The sequence below is a fragment of the Mytilus galloprovincialis genome, chromosome 1 (genome assembly GCF_965363235.1).
Source record: "Mytilus galloprovincialis chromosome 1, xbMytGall1.hap1.1, whole genome shotgun sequence".
Taxonomy (NCBI): domain Eukaryota; kingdom Metazoa; phylum Mollusca; class Bivalvia; order Mytilida; family Mytilidae; genus Mytilus; species Mytilus galloprovincialis.
Genome location: NC_134838.1, coordinates 53970891 through 53992483, shown reverse-complemented (window position 1 = coordinate 53992483; position 21593 = coordinate 53970891). Strand labels below are relative to the sequence as shown.

General features: G+C 32.3%; 1 protein-coding gene, 2 long non-coding RNA genes and 1 pseudogene across 3 annotated transcripts in view; all 4 read left to right on the top strand.

Moving 5' to 3' along the window:
• The window catches only part of LOC143061422 (uncharacterized), a 29278-nt gene extending 28398 nt beyond the window's left edge, over positions 1-880 (top strand). The window contains exon 23 of the mRNA XM_076233736.1: positions 762-880. Within this exon, the coding sequence (XP_076089851.1) occupies positions 762-820 (59 nt within the window). The 3' untranslated portion in view covers positions 821-880. The remainder of the gene's footprint in view (positions 1-761) is intronic.
• A 2504-nt stretch (positions 881-3384) lies between these two features.
• On the top strand, positions 3385-10061 carry LOC143082321 (uncharacterized). The gene is made up of 4 exons (XR_012980360.1): positions 3385-3524; positions 7353-7513; positions 8443-8702; positions 9917-10061. It is a non-coding gene; the product is annotated as an uncharacterized LOC143082321 (long non-coding RNA).
• Positions 3936-6630, top strand: LOC143059106 (uncharacterized; annotated as a pseudogene).
• Positions 10062-14407: 4346 nt separating the features above from the next.
• On the top strand, positions 14408-18826 carry LOC143078791 (uncharacterized). Its single transcript, XR_012979270.1, has 4 exons — positions 14408-14547; positions 16127-16214; positions 17836-17993; positions 18449-18826. It is a non-coding gene; the product is annotated as an uncharacterized LOC143078791 (long non-coding RNA).
• The last annotated feature ends 2767 nt before the right edge of the window (positions 18827-21593 follow it).

Sequence of the window (21593 nt, the reverse complement as noted above, 5' to 3'; positions counted from 1 at the left end):
CGAATTATACCATTTACTGGATTTGTTATAACATGAGCAAAACATGTGGAGCAGGATCTGCTTACCCTTCCGGAGCACCTGAGATCACCCCCAGTTTTTGGTGGGGTTCGTGTTGCTTATTTTTTATTTTTATATTGTTGTGTCATGTGGAATATTGTTTGTCTCTTCGTCTTTTTTATTTTTAGCCATGGCGTTGTCAGCTTATTTTCGATTTATGAGTTTGACTGTCTGTCTCCTTGGTATTTTTTCGTCCCTCTTTTACAAATCGTGTAGAAAATGAAAATATGCTAAAACCATAGTTTCATCTCAGAAAGTGAAAATACCACTCACAGACAGTAAATTGAACTTTATTTCCGTTGAAAACAAGATTTAAATACTAAATTGCCACAGAAACCAGGCTTAATCAAGGTATGCCAGACGTGTTTCGTCTGTCTGCATTATTCAGACTAACTGATGGCATACGAATCTAAACAGTTGGAGACCCAGACCATAAAATTGACAACCAAATATTTCTAAAAGTTAAACCATAGTTGACTTACGCCATCTATAAGATTTATGTCTTGGTGTAGAACGTTTTTCGATATATCCAGTGATTACTTGTATATAACTCCAATCACAAAAAACACACTTTGAAAGCATACACGCAACATGTTTGTAAATAATTTTGATGAATCTAATTTTGTCCTTTTGTTCTTTGGTTCTCAAATTAAGAGTTTTAACATGTGATTGATATGTCTTTAATCCGTAATATTATATTGTAGGGCTACTTCATTTTTCCCTTCAAGGAACTCTCCCTCCAGCACCATCGGCTAAATGTTGATGCCTTCCAATGGAAATGCGATATTCAGAATATGGAAAGAATAAATATTCTAACATGAAATTTCTATATTTTTTTTAATACGGGTTACCGATTTAAATAAATTAAATACTTGATATGTTTTTAAAGAACAAAACATAATATGCAAATGACTATAGATATCCAAGCGAAGAATATTTTTTTTTCAGGTCCGCCTTTGATAATGATAAAAAAAACCAAAAGGCTATAAGTAAGAAATAAGAAGCAATATGAAAATAAAAATTGTATATTTGACTCGAGAAATAGGCCCTTGATACATGTATGACACAGAAATGAGTATATTTTTCCAGCTGATATTCGCGTCCTATTTATTTGACCAGCCTTCATTAGTAGAAAATAATATGAACATACATGTAAATCGTTGCGTATGTGTAGAACTTATATTTTTTCTCATATGAATACAGTTGTACAGAGACAATGCTAGTATATATTGCCGCGAAAAAAAGCTTGAAACGGTTTAGTGCAACAAAAAGATATCTGCGAAAGTCTTGACGACTCATCATAATGTTAACTAGATTGTGTAGATTTCAATTCAATTGTAGGGTGCCTCGGCGGCTGAGCGGTCTACTAAGTGCATTTGTAGTTACAAGAGTACTGTAATCACTAGCCAGTCGACACCGAGGTTGTGAGTTTGAATCCCGCTCGTGCGCTTGCACTCGACTCCAGTCTTAATTGACTAGGATTGTCAGTTTTCCTTATAAAAACTGGTCCCTATGATATAGTACAATTAAACGTGACGTTGAAACACATAAAATAAAATTAATTCAATTTAACACACATGTAATCCAAATTGTCCTTCACTGATTTGTACTGAATTGTCTCGGTATGTGTGTTTGGTGCTGTCTCTAGAGGTAACTGTTCATTTGTATGATCAACTAGAATGTGATTTTGCATACTGTTGAAGGCTTTGGTCGATATCTTTATCTACCCACAGAAACGATTAATGCATGAAATATTTGCCACTGAACGTTAAGCAACAAGCAATCAATAAATCATAAACGATTAATAAAATATGATTGTGAATTTTGTTTCACCAATTATTAAAAATAAAATAGAGTTATCTCTCTTTATAGATACATTTTGCTGGCTCTATATTCTATACTATTAAACGAGAAGACCTCATTTTGTGTGTCGCTTCTCTTCCTTCCACGATAAATTAATCATCATGCCTCTGTGTTCTATAGGTAACATGCATAGTTGCATTTGTCATCCATTCTTATGATTATTCAGATTGACTTATTTTTGGAGAAAAACGACAAAAAAGGAATCCGGAGATTGATTCCGTCATCAGACTGACTTTTAGTCATAGATATGACTTCCGGTTTGAAACAAACACAAGTACAACCAATCGTATGATAGATAACAAAAATGAAAAATAAATAAACTAATCAGAGCGTTTTCCATATCATGGTGTTTAGATCGCAAGAACCACAACTATTATATGAAACATGAAAACTTAATTAAACGCCTGTTTCTACATATACAATATGTATTCAATGGCGTTGTACATAAATGACATATAAAATACAAAAATACTATACAAAAATACAATATGGATGTACTATACCAAAAATTGAAAATAAACACTGTGATACACAAGAAAAAAGTCAGAAAAGTTCAAAATAATTTTCGAAATACAATGTTTTCAACCGACATTTAAAAGTATCCAAAGATTCAGAGTTTCTTACATTTGTACCTAGTTCATTCCACAATTTTGGCCCAATAGTACTAAAGTATCTATCTGAAAAAGTTTTCTTTTTGTTATATGGGACTGCATAACAACCAATAGATGACTCTGGCGACCTTAAGGTTCCACTAAAGTCAAATTTTCCAAAAAGGTGGAGCATTTTAAAATGTCAAAATTCTATAAAAAATACATATTTTTGAAGCTTGAAATTTGTACCAATTATAAATATGTATATAAGGTTGAAAAAAATAAACATGACTCCAAGAAACTCATATAAACAAATAGAGTATTCACCAATAAAATATTGAAAAATGAAGTTTACAACACACATTTTAAAAAAAAATCCAGGACATTTATTAACGAATATTAAAGTATAAGATTAATTGCATTTTAATAAGCATGTGTATACGCAGTGCAAGCTATCATTTAAAGTTGTTGTAGATAGCCAGTTTCTGTGAAAACGACAAAAGTTTTACCATTTCATCTTTGATGAAGGCAGCCATTTAATTTTTTTGGACGACACACTGATTATGCTTACTTTTTCTGGTTTATAGATTTTGATCAGACATGAAACTTATTTGAAATAAAATTTCGTTATTTGGGAATAGTATTATGTGTTTGGGTCGAAATTTCCTTACCATTTACACTGTTAAAAAGGCATCTGAAGCAGCTGATCCTTCATTCTTTGAAACCGAAAGTAGCGGTAACAATCAATACGCAGTTTCGCATTGTTAAGAAAACGATATATATACCCAAGGACTCTTTAATAGATCGTTTCTAAGTTTAAAAATTTACATTTGTTTCAATTCTTCAACCATTAATTGGAAAACAATAAGTTTAATGTTGATTTTATAATACGAAACTACGTACTATTTTTAGGTACACAACTTCCGGAAAGAAGAAAATGTGCTGATCTTTGATCACGAACCTGTAAACAGTGGGGAAAAATCTAATTTATAGACAATCGGTGTATTTGATCTGGTAAGCACTAATGTCCCCTTATAATAATATGTATATTTCTGTTATAAAAGTCCATAATATGTCCATCAGAATAAAGGATTAAGCGAAAAATGAAAAAAATAGTATGATTTTTTTCCATCGTCATTTCACAACACGTAAAGTATCTGGTAAGTAATAACTTTTTAAAACTACAAATAAAATTGTATGAAGCAAAATGAAGCACAAAAGTGTAGATAAAAGTGTCATAAATTGACAGGTAAGTAAAAAAAATAATTTATTTTACACATTGTTGAAAAACAATTTTATATGGAAAGCAAGAGGAAGCACATGTACACAGCACCTGTAGTAAGAATGGCTAGAAAAGTAAAAATAAGTAAGAAATTTGGTAGAAGTTTAGGCAGACATAGGCAAAAAAGGAGAGAAAAACACAAAGGAAGACCAACCTATACAATTAAAAAGTCAAGGCAGTCCCAAAAGGAAAGTTTGAAGCTGATAATTAGAAAAATTCATAAGTTCTACAACACCACCATACGTAAAAACATATCAAAAGCATCCGTTTATGCATCCTTTGCTACTGGTTGTGAACTTAAGCTCAAGATTCGCAAGGTGAAAGATCTAAGCCCAAAAGGTTACCGTTTAATGAACTTAGATTGTTTACAATCGCACATATCAAACATTACAATGCATGCATGCTTATGTGCCGAAGCCATAAAAGTTACAAACCAAGGAAAACCACCCATAACACTTGAAACTGAGGTTCGTTCGTTTGGATTGGCTAGTGTGATGTTGGCGCAGTGTCAAGGGTGTCACAAAAAGTTTTCTTTAGATAGTAGCCCAAAGGTCCCTGGGTCAAAACGCTTTGATATCAACGTGAGGGCTGTGTGGGGCATTATGGTAACTGGGAATGGTCCGTCCCATCTAAATGAGTTTTTGGCCACACTGAATTCCCCCGGACTATCACAGCCCTCATTTACTGCAATAGAAACAGAGATCGGCCAGTGGTGGCACTCTATTCTAGAGAAGGACATGCTGTCAGCTGGGCAGGAGGAAAGACTTCTTGCCATCGATAGAAAGGATTTTCATGAAGAAGTGCCAGCTATAACGGTAATTACAGATGGAGGTTGGTCTAAACGTACCCATAAACATTCCTATAATGCAGCAGGGGGGGTGGCCATAATTATTGGGAAAGAGACGAAAAAATTGTTACATATTGGCGTGAGAAATAAATACTGTTACATATGTAGCACCAATAATACGAAAGAACACACCTGTTTTAAAAATTGGGACCAAGACAGCCAGTCAATGGAGAGTGACGTTATTTTGCAAGGGTTTCTGGAAGCATAGAAAAAACATGGAGTCAGGTACATGAGGATAGTAGGTGATGGTGATTCATCAGTATTTGCCAAAATCAGAGAGGAGGTACCAGGTTGGGGAAGATCAGTAAAAAAAGAGGAATGTGCTAATCATGTCTCAAAATGCTTCAGATCAAATTTAGAGAAACTTGTGACTGACAATCCCCTTTACAAAGGTAGGCATCATCTTTCAAAAACAACAAGAGTAAGGCTAGTAAGTGCTTTAAGATGTGCCATTCGAGTACGTTCAAAAGAATTTAAGGAGAAGAAATATGATAAACAAACTGCAATAAAGAAGTTAAATAATGACATAAGAAATTCGGTTCATCATGTTTTTGGTCAGCATGACCAGTGTTCTGATTTTTGTCAGGCCAAAAATCAAACTGCACCAACTTCCAACCCAAGTGATACAGATAATATCGAAACTGTAATAATTAATGACCAAATTGACTTTTGGACTGAAGGATCTTCCATTTCATGCCAGGAAGAGGCCCGTGGTGGTACAACTATTGATTACAGCAACGTTGAACAACATATTATTAGAGATGTCACATCAATACTCAATAGGATCGCTGAGAAATCCGATAGACTTTTGGGAAACAGCACTACCAACCTAGCTGAAAGCTGGATGCATATAAGGACAAAGTTTGATGGTGGTAAGGTATACAACATTTGTAATAGGGGTTCATGGCATGCTCGTTGTTATGGTGGTACTTTAAGGATGAACTTAGGTCCACAATGGTCATGCAAGGTTTGGGAATCTTCTACAGGAACAGAACCGGGATTTTTCTATAGAAAACTTTATGCCCGTCATGAACAAACTTTAGCTAATTCCACCAGGTATAAATCAAAACCAAGTGTTCATAAACTTCGATGGAAAAAGAAATTCTCAAGCCTGAAAAAGCACCACAAGAAAGGCTACTAGAGCATATGGTCCAGAAGCTACTGATGTTGTAGAAGATGTCTCCACTACAGTACTTCAAAAACTTCAAGATAAATTTTTACAAACTCATATCAAACTTTCGGCCCAACAGTGTAAAAATATAACTACTTCTACAGTTCTTCAATCTCAGTCAGGTCTTTGGCATTCAGAAAGGAAAAAGAGAATAACTGCATCTAACTTTGGTTCAATTGTCAAAAGAAATCCATCTCTGCCTATTGCAAAATTTGTCCGTACCATTCTTTATTCGTCATTCAGTGGAAATCGTCACACAAGAAATGGTATTAACCAAGAAGACACAACAATAGAGGAATACAAACTAAAGAAAGCTGAAGAAAATGAAAATGTATCTGTAGAACGTAGTGGACTGGTCATACATCATACCGACAAATACTTGGCTGCTAGCCCAGATGGCATAGTTACTATATCCACAGGAGAAACTGGTATTATTGAAATAAAAAACTTACTTCATTCTAAACCTTTAAACCTTTGGCAAGCATCAGAAAACAAAACATTCTGCTTAGAAAATATATCCGGAAAACTGCAACTAAAAGAAAACCACAACTACTTTTACCAATGTCATGGACTTCTTAACATCTGCAATAAAGACTGGATTGATTTTGTGGTCCGCACATTGAATCCTCACCAAATTTTTATTCAGAGAATTTATCGAGATGTCTCTTTATGGGAAAATACAATGCTTCCGAAACTTCAGTCTTTTTATAACAAGGCAATACTTCCTGAATTAGCTTCACCAAGAGAGGGGAAAAGTCCAGGAATTAGAGAACCTGGGATGTGGGTAAGTCTGAAAATATGCACAAATGCATATATATAATAAAAAGAAATGAGTCCTGATACCTATATGATAAAGTAATAATAAATGAAGATAATAAATTTAAAATAATATCAATTAAAGGTAGGTATTCATATCTTGTGCTATCATTTGTTAGTACATGATATAGCAAAACTCTTGACATTTATTCAAACCAAAATTACCAGAACAAGATGTATTATATATTTGACATACATTTATATACATGATTTTAAAATATAATCATGCTCAAATTGAAATGTATGCTACATAAAGGTTGTAAATAGTAAAAACAAAGGTATGTACATGTATCAAGGAGACAATCTCCCAAAAATACATACATATCTTTATTCATTTATTTAATTAGAAATTAACTTTGCTTCTTATAATCACTGAGGTAATATTTTTTATATGTAAAAGAAAGTGTAAGGTGTACGTACAATGATGTATGTCACTATGTGTCAATGAAACAATATAGAAAAATATTACATAATCCGTTACCATGATAACAATGCTCAATAGGCCATACCACATAAAAAATGTCCATAAAAGCCCCTTTTATTTGATAAAATTATGTTAATCTTATTAAAATTGCTTAAAATCATTTAAAATTACTGCACATTTTCTACTATCATGACTATGTATATGCTAAATTTTTAAGTGTTGCTGTCATTCTTCAGATTTGTTATTCAGTTGTATAAAACTACATGTATGCATTTGTAATAATATGATTTTTGTCATTGCAGTATGTCAACCCAGTAAAACCAAAGACACAAAAAGGAAAGAGGAAACAGTCTTCAACCTCATCAAATAAACAAACCAGGAAACGAAAATCAAGAAAATCCAGTTCATCAGACTCTGATATCACTGACAATCAACCACAGGGGTCGGGTCAAATAAGTCAAAGGTAAAACAATCTTTGAATAGTAATTAAGAAAAATTGAAAAGTGATCAATTCTTAATTTGTCCTTTAGAAATATATATATTTATACATAATTATGTCAATGAGATAACATCTAAAAAAGTAGAAAGTGACAAAATTTACATTATCCTTCAACAGTGAACAACAGGCCATACAACACAACAAACAAATGTCTATGAAAGTTTGTTTTTATCAAAAATCATATCTACATACATGTTGATATTTCCTAATTACATACATGTATGTGCATTTTGAACTATCACAGGTGTGACACAATCGGCTTTAGGAAAGAATTATGCTCAAAATGTCATTTGTCCTTATGAAAGACATCACTGTTCTCAAGATGAAGAACAGCTATAAACATGCTGTTTCTTTTGCATCAACCTTTTTATGTAAATGTTCTGATTTTGTGTAATAAAAAAAACAAGCAAAGAACCAAGAAACACAAAAATGATAACAATTCAACAATTTGCTCTTCCATCATGAACTCTCTCCAAGAAATAGGAGTGATAGCAGGTGGACTAATATCCAGGATTTAAAGCTATTACATATAAAATGTACTTCTTACATTGTCTTATATTCACATATAGTTTTTGCAATACTTTTTTCAAATGGGATGATGTATCATTGATGCATATCCCATTTTCTTATTTCTTCATATGTAACCACATAATATATAAGAAAAGATATGGCAAACATGATCACCCAGACACATGAATCTCCCTTACTACAAGAAATAATAAGGGTGCATCAGAATCCTGCACTGTGATCAGTTTGTCGTAAAAAACAAAAGTAAAACTCCACAAAGCTTGTAAACATTTATTGTAAGTGATCTGGTCAACCTAAACCCCATATTGATGTTTCTTTGTTTATTATGAGACAAATATTTTATATGACAGGTTTTAATATTTTAGGAAAACAAGACAGAGACAAATTAAATTTTTGGGCCGAAGCATTAAACATGAATGGATAATTGATGAAACTTCACAACAAAAAGAATGGTATAAAGGGACTGTAGTATCTTTGTTATCTGGAACTGATGGAAGACTAACTGCCATTTATGAAGTGTTGTATGAGGGAGAGGATGAACCGTTTGAAATTGACCATTTAATACAGGATTATCAATCTGGATCAGTGCAATTCATAGATGTGTAACAGTTTTATAAGAAAAAAGGTACTTTTGATAAAAATATATTTATTTTTCAGAGGAGAACTTGCTTCTTATGTAGTGTGGACTGTTGCTTACTGTTGAAGGCCAAAAGGCAAACACTAAATGATGACATTTTTGCAATAATTATGTAGTATTTTGTTCTGCAATACATACTCCTTTCCTTATTAATGTCTGGAACCACCAAAATGATATTGGGTATATGTGAATTAGGCACCACAAAAGAAACATTTACAAACTAAAACTAACATCATCTATGAATTTTCCTGAAACTGTAGGGTTCATCAGTAAGCAGCAATAATGCAAGGAAACAAATATCAGACATTCAAATTAAAATACCATAAATAATAGATATACCTATAATTAAGCAAAATAGGCAAAGTATTTCATGTGAAAAATCAGATATCATATAACAGAAAACAACAAAAAAAATGTCTTGTTTGGGGACAGGTAAACAAATATTGAATATATATATCTATTACATCTCATCTAATAAAATTATGTCACCATTCACCCGAATATTGTCAAAAGACATGATAGTTCTTGTGAAATATCATATTTGATGTTCTAGTTATTTTGATTTTTATTGAACTAATATATCATGTATATGATTCTGTTAAACTTACTTATTGTTACTTATATCTACATATTGTATATGGTCATGATGGTTTGCAACAAAATTTCGCACATACCTTATCCAAAATACCAAAGTGGGTTTTCATGCTTAATATTGTAAAACCATAACCTGCATGCACACACAGCTTCTTGAATTAAAAGGATGTTATGCTAGAATTTAGTGCCATAATGTTGATTACTTTTATACAAGAATAATAATTCTTGAACAAATGAAGGGTTTAATCAATCAATTTGTAATTCCCCCCCCCCCCCCACACACACATCATTATCCAGTTTTGCAAAGAAGTATTTGCTACAGTTGTTTGTATTATTTGTAATAAAACATAAATTGTATTGAACCTTTTCCAACTTTCATTTTCAAAAACATATTTTAAATATTGTAAGATTCATATATATGTTATTTAGTAACACTGTGCTCCATACTTTAAAAGAAAATAGTTCCAAAACAAAAATGGCCTTCAATTTTTCTTAAATGCCACACATTTAAATCACTGAATATGACCTGTTGCATGCATTTTAATGTTAATAAATGGTAGCCTGTACTAGATAGACACTTGATTTATACTTTAAAGTCTTTTTTTCAGGGTTTTTGTGACTTAGGACATTACTGGATTTTTTAGAAGATGGACTTACTTGTATACAGAATTTTTGACTTATGAACATATATTGTTGTTTAGAATTGTTTAATTTGAATAGTGCCCATCACAAGGAAGATTTTGATATATAATATGCATGGTATGTTTTATCCAGTATATAGTCTGATATTAAAGTTTAAAGTTGAACATGATTTTGACTTTAGCGGAACCTTAATGAACGTTTCGACACTTGAGGATTTAACAAATTGATCAAATATGACGGTGCATTACCTACATGACAGTTGTACATATATGTTAAGATTTTGAATGTAATTCTGGCTTTGATCGGAAGCCAGTGTAAGTCAAACAATGCCTGCTTGGCACTATCATACTTAGAATGGTTTAACACAAGTTTGGCACACATATTCTGTATACGTTGCAATTTATATTAATCAGTTTGTGAAATTCCAAAAAGTATAACATTGCAATAATCTAAATGTGATATAACCAAAGATAAGACCAAAGTTTCAGTTGCTTCTTTCGAAAGATAGGATCTTATGCACTTTATTTTGTAGTAGTTCATCATTTCTGTTTTACATTTTTTAGTAATATGGTCTTTGAAGTTTAGAGTCTCATCCAGAAAAGCTCCTAAGTACCGTATACATGTTTTTGATTTTATAACATCTCCACAAATGATTATTTCTTTTGTCTGACATTTAGAGAGTTGGTGTCGACTGCCAAAGAGAATGAACTCTGTTTTCGCATTGTTCATTTTTAGTTTGTTACTGTTCATCCAGGTGTTTATATGAACAGCGCAGTCCTGTAAGTCACGAATTGCATCCATCTCATTCGTTAATGTTGGCACGAAACGTTTATTAGCAGTATGGTCGTCGGCAAATCCGTACACAGTAATAGATGGTGGAAAAATAATGTCGAATAGAGTTCCGGCGTAGACTAAATAAAGCCAGGGACCTAAGCAACTTCCCTGTGGTACGCTACACTCAATTTGTCGCTGTGATGATGTTGTAGAGCGGACATTTACACGACAGCTTTGAGGTCTCAAATAGGAATCGATCCATTTAGGTGCGGTTCCATTTACACCGTACTGATATTCGAGTACTTTTATCAAAATACTATGATCTACAGTATCGAATGCTGCACTTAAATCAACGGCGATCATAGCGGTGACTTCTTGATGCTCCATCCCATCGAGTATGTCATTAACGAGTCGTAGAAGGGCCGATTCTCACGAATGGAATTGACGATACGCAGATTGGTTTGTAGGAAGGAGATCATGATCTTTCACGTGTTCATTAAGTCTATATAGCGCACATTTTTCAATTAATTTAGACAGGAAAGACAAGTTGCTTACTGGTCTATAATTTGAGTAAATTAGTTCAAGACCAGCCTTTTTCAGCAGAGGCCTGACTACCGCTTGCTTCCATCTTAATGGGAAGACGCCTTGACTAAGAGACAAGTTAACTAACTTTGTATGCATGTAGATGTGTCATTACATCAACATCTATCTCTCGTCAACCTACTTGGAAGAGGACAATTATTTTTCGCGTTTATCTACATGTAAACTACGATTATACTACTTTAATATATAGAGAATCTCTGTATTCTGTCTACTGTTTTCTTTGAAATGATTACTACTTAAGGGGTCATATCATATGCATATATATTAAAATAAGTGACACAACATGTGTCCATAGTACACGGATGCCACATCGGCACTAAGTTTCGAATTGATTGGACTTCAACTTCATCAAAAACTACCTCGACCAAAAACTTTAACCTGAAGCGAGAAAGACGGACGGACGAACGAACGAACGGATGCAGACTAGAAATCATAAATGGGGCATCTTCTATACTATTAAACGAGAAGACCTCATTTTGTGTGTCGCTTCTCTTCTTTCCACAATAAATAAATCAACACACCTCTATAGGTACAGTGCATAGTCGCATTTGTCATCCATTCATATGATTATTCAGATTGAGTTATTTTGGGAGAAAAACGAGAAAAAAGCATCCGGATATTGTCCCGTCATTGGGCGAAATTTTAAGTCAGATTACACTTTTGGTTTGCGTTTTCTGTATACTTTGAACATACATATACAAGGAATAAAGTGAATTTTGAGAATTCTATCTGGTATCATTTTCAAGTGTACTATCAACGGCGGTCACAGAGATTATTAAATAGAGAGGGTCTGTATACTATATCAATGACCACCATGGATCGATTAGAAAACTTAGAATTGAAAGTAAATACACTATACTTATATAGTAATGAATGTTCAGATAAGCGCTAAAAATATTCATGTGAACTTTTGATACCTTTTCTGAAATTCTCCAGTCATTAAATCTTTTACAAAATTCATTGATTACAAAAAAAAAAAGAAGATGTGGTATGATTGACATGTTGAGACAACTCTCCACAAGAGACCAATATGACACAGAAATTAACAACTATAGGTCACCTTCAACAACGAGCGAAGCTCATACCGCATACTCAGCTTTGAAAGGCCCCGAACTGACAATGTAAAACAATTCAAACCAGAAAACTAGCGGCCTTATTTATGTACAAAAAAATGAACGAAAACAACCATGTAACACATAACAAACGACAACCACTGAATTACAGGCTCCTTACTTAAATGTTCATAACATACTAAATGTATGTTCATATTAAAATTGATAGAAAACCAAAAGCGAAATTTTGGAAATAAAGGAGGAGGAATAAAAAAAAACATTTTCCTGTCCTCAATAACCTATGACTTATGATACTTTTGCTGAAATTCTCCAGTCATTCAATATTTCACAATATTCTTCCAACAACACTTCACATACTTTAAACTACGCTCTGAATGCCCGCGATTTTCGCGAGTGTGTTCTAGTAGATATTATATAGGAAGATGTGGTATGAGTGCAAACGAGACAACTCTTAATCTACATGTTATTGTGTGTATATGACTGTTCATCATTGAGAGGGAAGAAAATTGGTTGCTATTTTATTTTTTGCAAAGTTTGAATGATGAGAAAAAGATCGAGACTAAATTGTTTCATACATGTAATAATTTTACAAAATTAAACATATATGTTACCGTCTGATAATGATACAAGCAGATTCTCGATAAAAATTTACGTACGTTCTGGTTGACTGATTTCACATGGAAAATAAAGGAGGTAAATAAAAAAAAAAAAAAATTTGAATACGATTTCAATCCTCTATAAACTTTATCACGCAGTTGCATAAATTTTGTGTTTACATCCTGGATAATAAGCGATCACATCCTGAATTATGGTACGGTTTGCCAAATACTCTATTAAAATATCACTGCTTGGTGTTTTTTTTTTTCATCGTCACCACGAATTGTTTCCTTTTTAATATCATCTACAGCTACAAGTAAATAATTCCTTTGATTTCCTCTTTTCATTAAATGTGGACTGTAGTAATTTATATGTAGAAAAATGTAACATGCAACATAGCTATAATAAGGTAATAATTTGGAGTTTTGTTCTTAAAACTTGCTGCTGGACCGTTAAATATCCCAAGGTACACTATGTCATATAACCAATAAACTAAGGTTGTGACGTCTATAACTATTGATCAACATATCCAAAGATGGTGCTTTCAGCAACGCACACGTGTTGTGTTAAAAAGCTTAAGCATCACACCTTTGTGTGATGATACATTGTACCATTTTAGTGGTAAATATTCAGTGAGGAAACATTGTTATGGCAATTCACAGTTCAAACTAAGGTTACAATGCAGTCTGTGTTTGGGTGGTTTTTTTAAAGTTTTGTGTACAAGGTCCTTTTTGTTTTATTACTCTCAATTTCTTTTTTTTATGATTCTTTAAAAAGAGTGTTAATTGATGTGTGCACTGAAATTAAAATCAAAGGTTTACTATATTAGACGCACTTTTTGGCTGCCGCAATTTCATGTGTACCTTTTCTTTATTTATAATTTCATGTGTATTATTTTTTTGCTATGAAGGTGACCTATTTTTTTGTAAGTTAAATCTAACCAGATAGAAGGATGTGGATGTTTGTATAATGTCCAGTGGAAAATAATTCATGCATTTTTAAGGCGTTTTTTGTAAACCGGAAGAAAGCGACCACGAACACCTTAAAACATAATCACACATTTATATTCTTTAGCGTTTTAATTCTTTTTGTATAATTACAAAAAAATGTAGAATATGATATATTTAAAATATTTCCGAGGTTAGAGACCGAGAATTTCACGACCCGCTTCCTACATGTACCAACATGGATTTATTTTTATTCATTGAAGCAGACGAACGGTACAAAACGAAAATGTTAATAATAACGTAACTATATAGCCCCAACATAACCATCCCATGGCGTAAATTTCTACAGTTTCGTAACAGTTCTATATAATGTCCTTCTTCCGCGTGTCTCGGATATCGGGTGCATTTAAACTTTATAAAAAAATATTTTATTGCGTTTAAAGTTTTAACCTCACACTGTAGAAATATAGGATCATGCATGACTTTCGTTAAATATGACACATATAAGTCAACAAATATAATATATCAAACAGGTTGTAAATATTTTCAAAATGGAAAAGGACAAGAAATTGTTAATTTTCTGTGTTCTATTCGCTATTGCAGGTAAGAATTTAAAGAATCATTATACTTCTCTTTTCTTTATAAACAATAACGAAATAAGATTAACTTCAAGTAGCTTTCTACTGCTATTTTTTCTTCATCTTGGGGAGCTTTTGAGTAAAAACAAAAAGGCAGAATGACAATTTATGGGATAAAAGTCAGGATAAACTAATAAAAAAAGTCAGGACCGAATAAAGTGAAAAATAAAAAAGGCAGGACAGAGATTAAAACTGAAAAAAATGCAGGACTTTTTTTATCCTAGCTTCCCCCATAAAAATCAAATGTAAAATCCCTAATTGCAGTTCAACTGTTTTTGGCATTTATATCTAAGTCTATGAAAAGTCGTATCAATACCAACTAGAAAATATATCTAGGGGTTAACATACGGTCATCGACCATTATAATGTAAGTTGTCTATAAACATTTTTTGTTAATATGTAAAGTTCTTAAATATCCCAAGTCTAGAAAAGAAGGAATACATTTAACAAAGGCAATATCAAATAAACTACTAATGAGGTACAAGTCTTTGGATAGACACAAAAACATGTGGCGAGATTAAAATATTAACCACAGCTTAGTTATTCAAGCCCATTTGAAAGTATATAACTTTAACCTCAACGGAGTTGTCTATTATATTATACAAAACAAATACAAAATTAAAGATACCATAAAGTCGCGCTTGTTAAGTTGTCATTAAAACTAAAAGTAAAACAGACTGAGGCTTTTTCTACATTTATTAAATACCATATATATTTATAACCGTTAGCTCGTCTTGTTACTTTTTCTTGTCTAACTGACTTTTATCCAATTATTTTTCTATTACATCCGCAATGAAACGACGTCTTCAAACACATTTGATGTGGCTCTCGGCAGTCAATCTCAGACATTGCACGTTGTTACTGAACCAATTCTTTGGGTTAAAAAAAAGGTTGTGCATAATTATATGTTTATTACGTCTTGTTATGAAACTCTTACACACGAGTAGTTATATATAGAACTGCAATATCAGTTGTACGGGTCACATCAAGCTCGAGCCATTTAAAAAAGGGGGGATCCCAACGCAGGAGAAAGGAGGAAGGGGTTCCAACTATAAGTCCCCATTCAAATGCATTGATCGTCCCCAAAAAAACTGGAACCCTCCCCTGGATCTGGATCTGACACGGTGTGGTCGTTATAATAAGCATCGTGATGGTCCGCATAAAGAATTCACCCCTGGGTTCGGATTTTCTGGTTGTGTTGAAGACCCATCGGTTGCTACAGCTGTTTTATAGTCTTTGGTCGGGTTGTTGTCTCTTTGACACATTCCCTATTTCCATTCTCAATTTCACATAAGTGCCTAAGGATTAAATATACAATACTGTGTAAATGATTATAACATAAACGGTACCAATGTTGCTGCTCCAGATGCGTGTTTCGACAATCAACTACTCTTTAATAAAAGTGTTTAGAAAGATTTTGGACATACTCTTCAAACAAAAAATCAAATGACAGGATGTTTTAGCTAAATGAAACACCACTTGGTATTTATTTGTTGAGCCAAAACCATTTTCCGTAATAAGTTTATTTCTTCGTTGTTTAATAGTGTCATCATGCTGTGGACGATTCAGAGGAAGATTTCGGAGTGGTTATCATTATAGAGGGGGATACTACTACAGTTCCTATGGCAGCGGGTAATTATAATACCATATTATTTGCTTTTACTTCATATTGAAATGTCAGCTTTTCAATTGGTTAAAACGATAATTAGAGGTGGAGAATCTTTCTAAATGTTGTGTCTATATATGTCTCAACAGGAGACATTATTTTTTTCATGTAACCCCCTTGTATTAAAACAACAAAAACTTGCAAAACAAAAATCAGTGATTTGAAGAAAAAGTCAGTAAAGTACATTAATGGAGATAGAGCAGATGAATCCTCATAAAAAAAAATATGATTTTAAGCGCTTTTAAAACTTGTTGGGTGATTTTCATAGAAAAATCGTATTCAAATATTTTCGTATTCAAATATTTTCTATGAATATTCACAAAATGTCTTCTATCTGGATCTATCTTGAATCATAATCATTAATCGTTGACTTTTGTGACAGACCTGTTCATTATCTTTTAAGATTGTAGTTTTTGGTAATGTTCAGTGAGAAATATTTCAAAAATACACGTCATGTTTATTAAGGACTATCTCATCATAATATGAAATTGAATATTAACTCTAGAATTTGGATGAAAGGCGAACAAATCGGGCCCCAACTATAGATGTTTAATGTAAAAAATTAAAATATGAATTTTGATATATTATTATAGTCTATAGTTTCTTTTTAATATGGCATAGTTATGAGATTTTAGTTAAATTACTTCTCTCGACTTAGTATGTCTAATCACCATCTGAAATATGACTTATAAATCATTAACTTCCAACCTTCCAAACTTAAAAGATGGTTCCTTTCAAGTGTCGCATTTGAACTTAAATTATTTACATTTCTATGATAAACAAACTCAAGTTTCCGATTATATTTACTCATGTAATCACTGTGAAGTTTTTAAAGCTTAAAGAAAATTATGACATTGACCCAGAAAGTTCATTTAAAGTTATATATACATGAAATTTAATGCTATTTCAAAAAATAAAAAAAATAACTACGTAACACAACATAATTGTTATGAACCATAATCTTCAGTACTGATATCATAAAAAAAGATAGTATATTATAAATTGCATGTAGTTAGGCTAAAACTAAGGTTGCAAATCCCTTCTGGAAGGTTTTGTCTGTTATAAGGGTAAACATACAAGTGGGTTAACGCCAATCTACTGGTAACACAAAGACACATGTCAACCAACATTAAAAAAAAACAATCATACAATCTTAAATAATAAACAATCACAAAAGAACAAACTAAAATCGGTCCAGGAAAATCACCAATGAATAACAAAATATTGGCAAAAAAGAATTAAAGAATGATATGAGTTACTGATTGAAAATAATAATCTGATGATCATACATCAGTCCTTCCTGCATTCTAAGATTGGCGGCTGCAATTCAGAGAATATATGTAGCAAGTCATAAATTGTACAAGAAAATACGATCTTGTTCAATGCCCAGAATAAAGGAACAAATTAAACTTTAAGATCTGTTTGTATCAATGCTTTCAAAAGCCTTTTTTAACAAATTATTTTCCAAGAATTTTATTTTTTGGCGGATGGCAAGTTAGTAACCTTGCAGATACTGTCATCATGGTACCATGGTATGAAGCAAGAATATTTTTCAAAATCATTTTTCTGATTATCAATTTTTTACAGGACGTCGACTGGAACAATAGTTGGAGCTGTGATCGGCGGAATCGTTTGCATAGTTGGGTTAATTGTAGTTTTCTGCGTCATTAGAGCGGTGTGCTGCAAAACAAATCAACGACCAAGAAATACTGGGCAAATGACCACTTGGTCTTCAAATGTGCCACGTAAGTTAAAAAAAAATGATTTTTTGGTATTGAATTATAAGATGTATAAAAGTAAAAGGTTTAAATCAGAATCAATTAAAGAGAAATTTCTCATAAATGATGCTCAACATTGTATAGAAATGTTTAGTGGCAAAGATATTAAGTGAATTCCTCCGACCGAAGAACTGGCGCAATATATTGATTAAACTCACTATAGAAGAAGAGACAGTTAATATTGTTTTTTTTTTTCTGAAAATGATATTCATTAGTGTGTCCTGATACTTAATAGTAACGGTTATTCAAACCAAAAGTAAATGGATAAAAATTGGTTAAACAAATCAATGGTTCTTGGTATCAAATATTTGTATTATAAATTCTAAATAACCAAAATAATTCTCAAGTTTATTCCGAATTGAAAAAAAATTATGTATATCTTCTAATACCTGAAATAAAATATGATCATTTCAATTTTTCAGAAACATACGCACCACCGCCATATTCAGCACACGACTCGTCATACAAGACTGGAATTGACTACAATATCAAAGATTCAACAAACTATCCACAAAACATGCAATATACTACCAACTCGACACCAGAACAACCACCGCCTCCTTACCCAACATCGCCACCTTACCCAACATCACCACCATATCCGGATACAATCAACAGTTATCCAACACAATCCTATCCTTCAAACGATACTGCACTCGCACAGGATCTTCTCGCGCAGCCGCTGTCAAATTTGTATGAATCTAAAATGTCTTATGACAACCATGGCATGAAGCAATAATAAAACAATATACATGTGTATGTATAAGAACAATGACAGCATTAAAAAACTGTTAAAGAGAGACATTTTTGGGGCAAATTGTTGTTTCCTGTTAAAACCATTTTTTTAAAAACTGAGTATAAACTTTAAGAGAGCTGGTCGCACGATATATGAATTAAGATATACCAGAAGTTTTCATTATTATCATTATTCTATTTGAATAGAAAATGTATAATTATTTAGTTGAATACAAGAATGTGTTGTGTTAGTAATCTAACAAAATATGTTAACATATACAATGATAGTTAGTAGTCAATAATAGATAAACATTCACTTATAGACCAGAACTGGTAACTTTACCATATCACAGTAGCTCTTTATCCCTCCTATTTTGGAGGGGTTCGTATTTTTTAATCTAGTTTTTTTATGTTGTGTTTTGTATACAGTTTTGTTTTGTTTTTGTAAGGTTTTGTCTGTCTTCTTCTTGTCATTCTACTTGAATGTGTTTTGCCATGATGACCTTTTGAAACCTTATTTCTCTTTTTACGCAATAAAGATCACCGTTTTTATTCTTCATATATACATAAATCAGTTGAATGTAAAATTATATAAAAAAAAAGTAATCATTTTCATTCAACAACAAAAAAAAAAAATCCAAATTATATGCATTCAATAGTAATATCCATGTAGCTGTATATCCATTGCGTGTGACAGTTAAAAATATATAAATATATAATTTGTTTCAAACCATGAAAGCATTAAATATACAGTACTAAATATGTCGCTTTTAAGTACTACGTTCTATAAATAACAGAATTATCTCTAAATCTAAAAGATTTCATATTAAACGAAGCAAAACAAAACACATTCCAAATATGTACCCATACTTTATATGTTGACAATCTTATTAAAGAAAAGAATAACAGAATGTTGTGTTGATATGTTTCAAAATCTTCAGTAAAAATGATGCCACGGTAAAAATATTTTGCCGTTTACCATCGTGCTTAGCGCAAATATTTAGAAGCAAAACCATTTTATTTTATTTGAATAACATACTGTGTATTCTATCTTAGGGAGCTACCATTTGATTTTTAGGGGGGGGGGGGGGCTAGGATGAAAAATTGTGTCCTGCCTTTTTTTTATTTGTAATCTCTGTCCTGCCTTTTTATTTTTCAGTCTATTCGGTCCTGCCTTTTTTTTTTCTTAGCTTATCCTGAATTTTTTACAACAATTGTCATCCTGCCTTTTTTTTCCCCCAAGGTACTCATCCTGCCTTTTTTTCAAATTTCATCCTAGCCCCCCCCCCCCTAAAAATCAAATGGTAGCTCCCTTAGTACATAATTGATTATTCAATATGCTTTTTGTTTTCGTTTGTTTATAGTTTTCGTATTAAACCATTTTATTATTTTATTTGGCAATGAAACATAATTTAGAACAACTGTGTGTAAAAATACTCCTTTACAGTGTAACTATATTTAGATACATTTAAAACGTGCAGTGAAATGTGATCCCAAAATAAGTGACTTGTAATTTTACTTACTTTGACAATAACTTGCTTGATATTTCAATTTGATGATTTTAAAATGTTTTATAATTGACTGATTGGTCATTGTTGTTTTGCTTTCATAATATAATACAGCAACTTTTTATCTCTAAAAGTATTTTGTTAAATTCAACTTGATTTCAAGAAATAACAATGATGTGAAAATACAGATACATTTTTTTGGGGGGTGGGGGTGGGTGGGGGTGTAGATAGATTTTGTTTGTTTATGGCTGTCACCCCAAATCGCCTTTTCAGCAGACATTTACATGACACAAGCAACATGGCGGATTACACTAGTTAAACAGGTTTTTTTTTATTCTGGAAAATGTCAATGAGGTCACTCTTTTAAAAGGGTTTATGGTATAATTGTATATTTTTCTAGTTTTATATTTCATTTTATATATTGCATTGAGTGATATTTCAATTTGGTTTTCAAGTTGTATTAACGGTAATGTTTAATGCTTAGTGCTTTCGTTTCAAATATGCCATTTTTTGCAGGTCAGAAAATGTATGTCTACAGTGTACAATGTTTTATGTATTATTTATTTATTTATGTCAAAGGATAAAATGTATCGAGTGCTCGAAGAATATAACCGCAATTATCAAAAATATTAGACAATTTCAACAGATCACAGCAAAGACCAAATATCAGAAAACAACAAACAACCAATCCGATACATAAGAAGAGAGGGTTGATCTAGCTGTAGATTTCTTTGTAGACTTTTTTCTTTAAGTCCTATTCCTTTTGGTTCTTATGTTGTTTTTACAGACTTTTTAATTGGCTATGTGGTATGAAGTCTTACGCTGTTTTCTTAATATTACTATGGCATATCTTATAAATGTCAATAGAATATATATTCAGAACCGTTCTAAACGGATAACAGGATCGAAGCACTATTTTTTTTTCAGCTGTAATTTTTTCCGAAATTCCTGCTTTTTAATTTTAATTAAATTTTTTGCAGATCGAACCATAATCAATGACAAGCATATTTATATTGGAGTTCGATTTCATTGCTACTTTCAATCAAGAAAGTTGCCGGCCCATGTATATCGACTAAATTCTTAAACTGTACTATTTTAAATCGGTGTTGGTGAAGGTTTTGTTTCGATGATAAAATTGTTTTCTTGATTTTTGTCGAGCCTGTGACTTTTGTCGCAGAAAGCTCGACATAGGGATAGCGATTCGGCGGCGGCGGCGGTGTTAGCTATCTTCTTAGAAGCTTTATATTTTAGAAGGTGGAAGACCTGGATATTTCATACTTTGTATATGGATGCCTTATGTTACGAAGTTTCCGTCAGTCACATG